The sequence below is a fragment of the Entamoeba invadens genome (assembly GCF_000330505.1).
Source record: "Entamoeba invadens IP1 unplaced genomic scaffold scaff_1105074726053, whole genome shotgun sequence".
Classification (NCBI taxonomy): domain Eukaryota; phylum Evosea; order Mastigamoebida; family Endamoebidae; genus Entamoeba; species Entamoeba invadens.
Genome location: NW_004443681.1, coordinates 172,610 through 184,495, shown reverse-complemented (window position 1 = coordinate 184,495; position 11,886 = coordinate 172,610). Strand labels below are relative to the sequence as shown.

General features: G+C 27.6%; 1 protein-coding gene across 1 annotated transcript; it reads right to left on the bottom strand.

Annotated features, from left to right (window-relative positions):
• Positions 1-6,175: 6,175 nt before the first annotated feature.
• Positions 6,176-6,778, bottom strand: EIN_322470 (hypothetical protein; the record flags this gene model as incomplete). The annotated part of the gene is made up of 1 exon (XM_004260477.1): positions 6,176-6,778. One exon carries the CDS (start codon positions 6,776-6,778, stop codon positions 6,176-6,178), a length of 603 nt encoding a protein of 200 aa, XP_004260525.1.
• Between the last annotated feature and the right edge of the window lie 5,108 nt (positions 6,779-11,886).

Here is an 11,886-nt window from a genome sequence, read left to right as displayed (position 1 = left end):
AAATATAGTGTGGTAACTGCACCTTCTGCTAATTTTTCATAGATAATTATAATTAATATAAATTAGTTGTATAATTTGAAAATAAAAAGCCTTTTGTTATTTTTTATATAAAATATTAAACTTTATAAAGATTATAATTAATTTAAATTATTTGTAATAACATACATAAGACTTAGTTATCATAAATAAAAAATAAACAAATCACTGTCAAACAAATTCTAAATAATAAAAAAGTAAACAAAAATGAATTTCTCTCAAAAGTTTACACATTTTGAAAACTCCATCTACAAAATATTTACAATATAGATCACACGAAAAAGAAGGAAATGCATAGTGTCAAGAATGCAGGAGCGATAAAGGTCGAGAAGTAATTTCTATTAAAACAGACTTGAGTACAGATCTTGGTGGAAGTAGCAAATACTTAGAACAGGAAAAAAATATCTAAGGACTGAAAAGGAGAAAGGTTCCTAGATAACCTTAATTGGATTGGGGTGAATCGATCCTAAACAACAAATGTAGATTTAGTAGAAGAAACTGAGCTTAAAAAGCGTTTACGCATAAAAGGGAAAAAGACTAAAAGTTCTTTATCAATAGTCAAAAAGTCAAAAAAAACTGAGAAAGTGGTAACAGTGGATGAACTTTGATATGGGGTATGACGGTAGCGACAAGAGATCTCTTTTCTTGTAAACACGGAGGAATGGGTATTTGAATAGAGTCAATCAGAGGTATGACTGTTATACCCATTAAAGAAACGGAGCGGTTTCACATTCTTTAAACAACTATATCAAAACTTTATGAAATAAACCAAAAAATACAAATGTGATAAAAACAAGAAGTTGTGCATAATTAATTGACTCGTTATAATAAATAAGTTCTTTGCTAAACATTGCAAAGAAGTCTAAAAGAATAAACGAATATGAAAAGAGTAATCTTTAATGTTTTTGAACTTTTTTTACATTTTTTATTGGTCATTTTTATGTTGATATTTTTGCCTTCTTTATTTATGTAACTGACGTTATATATTTATCGTTGAAGGTTTATATAATAACATTTCTATAAACCTCAAAATGTTATTTGTTTATTGGAATTAATTTTTTTCCACCACCACATTTAAAATTTTGATGGGTTGGAACTAAATTTTCAAAATTCACTTCCAATAAAATTTTTTTGGTGCCACTGTTTCAATACACATTGTAGTGGTTTCTTGTTTAGTTTTCTTACTTTTTGTATTTGTCATTTCAGTTTTGACTTTTTTGTCAAATGGTCTCATTTTTAATGTATAACAAATGATCGATAAATTTTCAAAAAGATGGTTTTAGTGTTAAAATAGTTCGAGAAAGCATACTATTAAAAATTGTGCTATATTGTTGGTGGGTATAATTAAATCGTGGTATTACCAAATTTAAATCATTACATTATTTAACCAAGTGTTTTCGAAATAATAATAAACAACAAAAGAATCTTTATCTTTTAAATTAGATTTTAATATATTAAACTGATATTTTAAATCTGTATTTTTCACTAAAGGAAGTGTCATAAGTCTTCTTACTTCTTTGAAAAATTGCCCATTACACTTATATACCATTGAATTAGACAAACCAAACTAAATATATTAAAATCACATTTCATAACAAAGTTAATCTTTTGAAATTAATTTAATAAAATCAAAAATATAAAATAATAAGAATATAAGAGTTTTATTTTTAACTTTGTTTTTAGAAAGAAAAATTGTTATTGAACAATTATTCGAAACCCGAACAACTCAAAATTGAGATTCTTAATGATAGAACGACACGATATTTAAGCCGATAAATAACAGACAAAAAAACATATATCATGTCTCTCGACTGTCAAGTCATCACCCCACTACAAAAAATCATCTACAAACTCTGCGTGGAATAGTACACCACATCTGCTCAGAAGGAAGACGTGGTTTACTCTTCATATTCCATTTTTATCTGCTTTGCTATTTTGTACATCTGCTCTGACGCCAACACCAAGAAACAACTTGAAAGTGTTTTTGGGTATTCCTCAATTCCAAAGGAGAAATTTTTGAACACAATGGGACAGCTTGTTCATAAAAAGCCAAATCAAAAAACCTGTGTTGAAATTGTTAACGTTTTGGCCGACCCTAAGATTTCAAATTTAAATACAAATTTTTAGCGTCAGTCACTCAGATGAAGCGCCAAATGAAGAACGGCGACTTTAAAAAGGAATGCGGGGCTGTGAGACAGAAAATCAACACCTTTGTCCAAACAGCAACAAAGGACGTCATCAAAGACTTTATCCAACCAGGTGTTATTTCACCAGACACTGTCTCAGTCATTATCAACGCGATTTACTTCAAGGGAGAGTAAAACGAACCCTTCCTTATATTGCCCAATAAAATGATGTTTGAAGGAGCCGGGGAAGTAACTGCAATGGAAGTCGATGTTGACTTGTCGGCAAGTTTTGAGGATGACTACACAACATTGCCCGTCCGTTACAAGGGTTTCGAGCACAAATTGGTGTTTGTTATGCCACCCATTTAATATGATTTTTAAAACATTTATAACTTATCATTTGAAAAAAAAATCATATTTATTAAATATCATTGGAGTCAGTCTTTTAACGTTATCTGGTGGGCAAAAAATAGCTTTAATTTAGTCTAAAAATTGGGCATTAAGTAAAGCGTGAAAACCCCCAAAACAATTAAGATGGGTTTTTGAAACGGCTTCCTGAAATATTTCTATTATGGTCCAAAAGGTACCAGATAACGTTTGAGACCAGATATCGTTTAAAGACTAACTGTAACTAATTTTATATTTCAAAGTTTTTGTTGTAAAATCAGAAATCGTAGAAAAGGAAATTATTCTAAAAAAGCAATCTATACAATTTACTATAAATAATTCAAAAATTAACCAAATAAGTCCATCCCAGAAATTTTTTTCGTTCTCTATAACTGAAATTTTATAAAATGATTTTTAAATAAATTTGAAACTTATCATTTAAAAAAACATTTATAAAATATTATTAATTATTATTAATTAATTTTATTATAATATAATAAAATTAATGTGTATAAAAAATGACTTATTGAAAAAAATGATTTGAATAAATTTAATTTAAAAATACATTTTTAAAACTAATAAAACATATTAATTTAATAGTTTATTAAAACATATTTGTTTTATTGTCATTATATGAACTCATCTTTAAATATTATAAACCAATTATCACATAAAGATGTCAAGACAACTTGAACCATTTTATCTTTTGAATGTATTTCTTCATTTTTCAACAAAAGAAGACATCGTTATTTTTGTGTCCATCAACAAAACACCACGAACTGTTTCATATTCTGTTCATGTGAACACAACTTTTTCTTTTTTAAATAACATCATTTGGTTCATGAAACATTTCACACCATCAACAATAAACTTTAACTCGTTACATGTTAAAAATTGGAACAATATCAATTCAAAACTCAATGGAGTTAGTTTCTTCACAAACGTCATACTTGACACCAATTTTCCATTCAAACATTTAGACAAAGTTGAGGGCTGTTTAATTCCCAATTTTGATGACGTGTCTTCCATTTTCACATTTGAATTATTCAAACATTTGAAAACATTAGAAATTGATGATGAAATGTTTGTTAAGTTTTTTGAGTATTTTGTGACTCTTGACACCCCTTTTTGTGATTTTCCAAGGCGGATAATCCTTTCCGGTGATTTGTCTTTGAATGACTTTAATTATGAAATTAAAAACGATACATTTCATTTAAAATTGAAATTTGATAAGATAACAACAGGAATCCAATTGATGATCAATCAAGCAAAAAACAAATGTGATGTCACTATTTACACAGACAATTGTTATAAAATTAATAAATATAATAATGGAATAGATAACACCTTTTCCTCTGTTAGAGTCTTTAACGCTGTTACAAATTATCATGGAAATATAAAGAAAAACAATAGAAATACAACAACGAGAAATTATAATTTTTTCTTTATAAAAGACCCAAGCGATGAAGAAATTGAGCAACTCAATGAAATAATAAAAAAGACACTTCCAAGTTGTGTCTACATTTCAGAAATACAGAATTTTCATACCGAAAAGTTGAATGTTACTTAACTTAATTTAAAAGACACAAATTTTGCAAATTTTGTTTTTCCCAATTAAGAAGTTATTTTGGGAAAACATTTGCCACAGAAAGTTAAACTTATTGGAAAACAATTTAAGACGCAAAAAGGTACAATTTGTGAAAATGTTAGAGAAATTAATATTTTGGGCGACATTTTGTTTGACACATTACGAGAACAAATTCAAAGCGAACATAATATCAAAACGACACCATATGCTTTTAATTTTGCGGAGTGTGTTTCAATTAAAATTACATCACTGTCATGTTTCAAATATGATTTTACACAGAACCACAAATTAAAACGTGTTTTATTTCATAACGTCACAAAAATTGAAATGATTTTTTCAATGTTTTACGAGAAGTTTGAAGCAGACCCGACATCAAACGTGATGTTCATATTTTACTCGGAGGTATGCCAACACATTTTGTTAAAAACGCAGACAATGTATTATAAAGTAGGCTGGCAATTCGAAAAAGACAGAAATGGTTTTAGTTAACACTTTTGATGTGACAATCAATGCAAATAAAATTGGGAAATTGCAAATTGAAAACACCAAATTTGATGTCAAACAAAATGTCTTTTGCAAAATGTTGGTATTGAATAACATACAAAATGAAGATGCACAAATTTCACCATCACAGTTTGACACAAATGTTGTAAATTACAATTTCAAAGAGAAGCAAATTAATCAATGTCAAAGTGCAGTGTATAAAATAGTTGATTTTGTTTTGAAAACATCCAAAGAAAACTAATGCAATGAAATTGCAGTGATTGAAGAACGCAGAACTTTAGGTTATGTGAATAGAATAATTTTTACACCAACGTCTCTGACAAACGCAATATGTGTAAGTGATGAGTCTCAAATTTCTTTATTTAATGTTGGAGAATTTAAATGCACTTTTCGATGTAGTCGCAGCTTTTTCAATATGAAAATAGACAACTCAAGAGAAAAGTTGATATACACAACAACTAAAACTTAAACCATTGTTGTTTCGAACAACAATTTGGAATTATATCAAACAACTTCCACGTTTAAAAAATATAAATTTGTTGACAATTCTCAATGTGTAAATAACGCGACTGTTGTGGAGACGTTTCCAAGCGACAATAATTTGATATTGGTTGCAAACAATTGTGGAAATTTGAGTGTTTTTCAAGCTACACTTCGTTTTACACCAGTAACCAGTCCCATCAATTTCGGCGCAAAATGGTGAAAGTAATTTTTGTGAAAGCAGAGCTTCAAGAAAATAAAAGGTTTTTTGTTGTATGTGAAAATGTAAAAGTCATTGAAATGATGTACAACATAACAGATGCATTAAATTGAAAAGGTAAAAAATCTTTGTGAAGTGAATTGTGGTCTTGTGAATGATGCACTTTATAATAAAGATGATAATCTGTTGTATTTAATCAGTCAGACTGGCATCGAACTAATTTCGATCAAAAGCAACGAAAAAACTTTTATTTAATTGGATAATATAATTTCGTCGTTTGTTGTTCATGATTGTAGTATTGTTGTCATTACAACAAATAGGAAAATGTTTTTCGTTAATCAAAACACAATTCAAGAAATTCAATTGGAAGCAGTTTCAAGACACAAAGTGACTTGTGTGACTTGTGACAAAGATGATGAATTACTGTTCAGAACTTCGGTAATTTAATTTTAGATTAAATATATTTTTAAGCTGTTAACTAAATTACAGAAATTGTGTTATAACATTGTCAAATGTAAAAAAATATATTTGATGTGAACAAAATTTTTTTTAAATACTTAATCATACAAAAAGTTTTATTAACACTTTAAAATAAACCGAATTATATTTAAGTGGTTTTAAAAAAGAGAAATCTTGAGTTAATAAAACACAATTTTTAAAGGTTTACAATGTGTATTACAACACATATTCAAAATGGAAAAACATCATTTTTTAATAAATATTATGGTATAATATATCAAATTAAACAACATCATATATTTTAAGTGTTAATCAAAACGTATATTTTAAGTTGTTATATTTTTCAAAATAAAAATCATTTCATTTTGATTTAAATCATAATAAATAGCACCACTTATATTTATTTTGTTTGTTTCTTTCAATTTCCTCAAGTGGTGTGAGTAATCCACTGTTCTTAAATTCCTTTACAATAGTATTAAACATTTCATCGACACCCTTTCCTGTTTTGGAAGATGTTTCAAAATAAAGACAACCCCACTCTTCTGCAACTTTGATTCCTTCTTCTGTTGACACCACTCGTTCACTTTCCAAGTCACATTTCGTAGCACATAGTACAAGAAGAATTTTTGTTCCGTTTTTTATGTTTATTTTTTCATATATAAAATTTCGATAACGAGAAACAGCTTTGAAAGATTCTCTGTTGTTTATAGCATATGCAATAATAAAGTAGCTGCTGATGGACATTCGATATTCGGACATTTCAATCATTTGGTCTGTGGCGTGATAACTATCAATATCAAAATCAAAATCTTCGTTATTTATTGTCACCATTCTATGATTTCCATCATCAATACAAAGATCCATTTTTATAATGTATAATCCTCGTGTTAATCGCCAAATAAGCTTTTGGCGACCAACAAAAACATCCCCCAAAATTGTGCCATAAATAGTTCGGATATGAACATTGGAATTACTCATTGATATTTTAAGTTTTCTGTTTAAAAATCATTTTCTTTTTAACATATTATTTGAATTTGTTTTAGTACTGTTAAAAAAACTCAAAATGTGTGTTTTATCTTAAAAAGATTAAAAACTAATTGGTAAAAGAAAAAGTTTTTTGTAAGTCTTTTACTTCAAAATGTAATGTTTTGGTCTAACACACAGCTGTGTAAAAATTCTAAAGTCGATATTATAACAATATACTAATTTCTTATTTAACTTAAAACGACGTTGTGATAATTCTATGTTTTATATACACCACATCCAATTATATTTACTTAGTTGACCAAATTCACGTTGTAATCGAATTCACTATAATCAATTTTATGATTAATTTTATACAAATGTGCCGAATAAATGCACACATTTTTTTAAACATAACACCAAAAGATTAAATTTTAATTTCATAAAAAATATTATAATTTAAATAAGAAAATTATTATCATTCAATACTTTTTTGTTGTCACTATAAAAGCTCGATTATAAAAAAATTAAAAATAAAACAATAAATTGAATCATATAATGAGCGAAAGTTATTTTAACCACAACTGACATTAAGTTTATCAAACATGCATATAATTTATTAAATTCTTGTTTCATTCTAATAATTCATTATAAAATTCATGTTACTAAAGTTAAAATGTAATTTGTAGTTTGGCGTGAGACTGAAATATTGATCAAATTTCGTTTCATCAGATTAATCTATGTATATGTCACAAGAAAGTGTTTTAAAAACTTCATTAATTTTCTCAAACATTTCAGAAGTTTCGTCTCGATCTTCCAAATATGCCGTGTAACTCCTAAATAGTTGGAAGTACAAAAACATCATTTTAAACAATTTGAGTTGAGCTTTATTGTCGACAGATTCTTTTATATTCAAAAGTGAGTTGTAAAATGTTCGGACTGTCATTTTGACTTTGGTAACATTGGAGTCGACTACAATTTTAAATATTTGTGAAAATATTTCTGGATTAATTTCAACGCTTTCCATCAAAATGAATATGATAAATTTATTACAAAATTTTAATGTTATCCAATCACTCATTTCCTCATATGATACTTATTTATTTTTTATGAAAATGGCTTTATTCAAAATTTCTTTTGAAATATTAAACGGATTGCAGTTGATGGTGTCAGTCGTGTGAATGTTACAAAATTTTTCAATGTTCTCTTTTGCAGTAAACCATGGATTTACTTTTAAACAAGAAATTGATTCACAAGCTTTGTGATTCACTTGAACAAAGTTTGCAACGTCTATCATCGTTGGAAGATGGAGGGAGACTTGTGCTAAATAAAACATTTCAAGGTGTTGCATTTTGTATTTAAATAAAATGAGTTTGTTTATATATCAAATAAAAATCATTTGCTCTTGTTATTTCGAAGAAATATAATCAAATTTAAAATATTATATTATCGAATTATTAACATATTTATTAGACATAACTATTTACATTATTCAATTAAAGTCATTCTTTAAACCTTGTTTTTTGTCCTGCATTGTCCCCAATTTTAGATATTAATTACTAAATATATCGGGAAATTTTATGAAACAAAATAATTATTGTTTCAGTTTTTTTACCGTTTTTAAAGATTTATAACCCAATTCCCAATTTTTTTAAATTTTTTTGAAAAAGATATAGAACAGTCGTCGAAAAGAAACCCAATAAACAATTCTTTTCAAAAATATATTTCAGATCAGCTCTTTTATAACATCCGGCAATGATAATTTAATATATATGATGGAAGATAATGAAAGTTCAATAAGTTAACGCAAAAAGTTAGTTTGGGTTGATAAGAAGTATTCACACGTTAAGAAAAAATTAACATAATGCAAAAAGCATTTTAAATTAGAAAATGGGTAAAATTCATATGTTAATTTGTTGAATTGTCGGACTCTTTTTTGTGTTTTTTCTGGTTTAGAATTTCTGGTGCTATGTAAATCGGTGTTCAAACACCCTTTGTGAATGTCACATTGGTTATCGGCACGTTGATTGTTTCATCACCACTTTCAATTGACTTTGTAACAAGTGCTTTTGTTGTGTTTATCTTTGTTGTGTAATTCAATGTCAAAAACAGTTCAAAATTTGATTCACACCCTTTATGGAGCGTCACAACACTCGAAATGATCCGAAGTGAAAACAGTTTATCACATGCTTCCATAGACTTCTGCACCTTCATCCAACGTTCACTTGAATTGCTAACAAATAAGAAGTGTTGCGTCTCTTCACAATTTGATTTCTTCAATGTAAATATTACAATCAACTATTATTGTGTTCACAACGACACCACCACGAAGACTCACACATTTCACATTCGTTTTATATTAAAAGTGGTAACTTTTGCCTCCAATGATTTCATTGAAGATCTTTTGACACAATACCGAACAAAAAATAACCAATTCAACAACCGGTGTGATGACTAAAACAAGTGATGAATTAAAAAATACCCACCGCACTGGGTTCGAGTTGGAATATTATTTACTTATTATACAACAAAATATGTAATATATTGATAATACTTTAATTATAATTCGTAAAATCTTAAAACCTACAGATAAACACTTCATTGAACTTCTTATTGTATTTTTATCGTAAAACCTGTATTTTTAACCCCCCACAAAACGGGATAATTTCAATAATATTTATTTCGAACAATTCGTAAAAATAGAAAAACCGTAAATGGTATAAAAAGAATGGGAACGAGAAAAAACATCAAATGAGTTGCTTGAATATAAACACTGAGTTGTGCAGAGGATGCGGTATGTGTGCACGTGACTGCATAGCACAATGTCTCAAAGTGGAAAACCACAAGATCATGATTGTGGAAGAAGAAGCTTCAAACTGCTTTAAATGTGGGCACTGTTCTTCAATTTGTAAAAGCAAAGCAATCACTCTCTTTGAAAAACCACTTGAAAACGTTCCAGAAGGACACAAAGATTTCATAGATGCTATTAAAACAAGAAGATAAACAAGATCTTTTAAAGGCCCAATCCCCAAAGAAGAGTTGACTGAACTTATCAATCTGACAAGATTCTCCCCTTCCGCCAAGAATTGGAGACCAATCAAATATCTTGTAATAAATGAGCCAAAGCTAACAGATGTAATTAAAAAATTAAATGAAGTAGCAGTACAGATTCCAGAAATTGTTAATATCTTTGGTAACTTTTTTGAGTGTCGATTTGATCGTCAGAAAGGCTCCACATGTTGTTATTGCTAACGTCGACGACGCTCAAAACGTTTGGGCAAATGACGATGGAACTATTGCTTTAACCCAACTTGAACTTGCAGCAACCAACAAAGGGTATGGCTCTCTTTGGTGTGGCTTGTTAAAGTTCATGTTTTCGTTCAATGAGTGTCTTGATATTGTTGGACTGAAAGGAAAGAAAGTGGTTGGGTGTTTAGCTATGGGTGTTCCTTTATATTACTACACCAGTCAAGTACCACGAGAGGATGTCCCTATCATCTTTTTGGAGTAAGTAGAGTGCTTCTTTAATTTCTGAGTCAAATTTTAATAGTATAATAACTATAATTTTATTAAATAGATAACAAACAAATAATTATAAAAAAATAAAAAAAAAATTGATATTTAATATGAAATTTTTTATTTAAAAAACTTAAACATCTTAATGATTATAGTACTTATTTATTATTAAATTATAATTATTAACTACAATAAAAAATAGAAATAATAAATTAAAATTATGCTAATTATTTTATAGTTTTTTTATTATTTTAATATTATATATAGAAATATTTTCTCAAAAAATGAAAAATAAAGTCAAATAATAAACAGAAAGTTAAAATGATGGAAAGCATGAAAAGACAAACAAGAATGAGTGAAAAAGGCAAAAGGCGATTTATAAGGGAGCGTCTAATAATCAAAACACAATGGACTCAATCATCGAAGAAGAATATCAATACCCATTCGAGCTTCTTATTGCTATCCAAATGAACTTTGGAAAGAAAATTCCTCTTCAAATCATCAGAGACACACTTACAAGAAACAACAACGATCCTTTTATTTCACTCAAAGAAATAAATATGTCTTTGTCTAAAATTCAACAGAGAAAAGTTGCTGTTTTTGAGAAATAAATTGATCGGTTTTTTCACATCCTTTTTTAAAAAACAGTAGTTTATGTATAATATGTTTATTAATATTTTAACTATTATATATTTAATTGTTTTAATTAAAACAACTATTAGCAATTCAAACAGTTCAAATACATAATAAATTGTTTTTATAATATAAAAAACTAATATGGTTGTTTCTTTTGTTCATTAAAACTAAGACCAGAAGATCCATTCTATTACCTTTAAAAGATTCCAGAAATAGAAGTCTTATCCGACATAATGGGCCTCTAAATTTATATTGATTATCATTGCGATTATCTTCCACCATTTACCGTTTTTTTTCAAATAAATATGTAAATGTGTCTTTTTTTATCAATTTACTTTTGATTGACATTAATAACTCAACGTTTAAAGAAAGGACAATGTTAAAAGACTGACTCTATAATAAAAAAATCTAGTCTGATTTCATATTGACGATATTCCAAAAATACAACAAGGAATTTACTATATCTGTTTTTTATATTATAATATATAGTATCGACCATCGCTAATTGAAAACCATAAATACATAGTAAATTTCTTATTAAATATTACCATTTAACATCGTCAAAAAAACGCAGGTTGTCAATCGTTCTTTTTGCTTTTCAAATCAATTGGTATGACGTATTAACCACACCACAACAATGACACTTATTTGGTTTACTATCGTAAATGGCGGGTTGTGTTAATATTACTTGGAGATATGCCTGAGGAGGAATTACAAACTCCACATTTCTTGCTTTCTTTTTTGGATGTTTAATTTGGTTCAAAAGTAAAATATTTTAAAAATAAAACAAAAAAAAACTATTTATTATAATTAAAAAACTATATTTACTGTTAGTTTTCTCCATCGTTAATTAAAAAACCGACTTTATTTAATTTTTTGAACTTAATATAAAATAATTATATAACGAATATTTGATTTACTAAATTAAACTAATAAAAAAGTCTATGGTAACTTTAGATTCATTTCACATA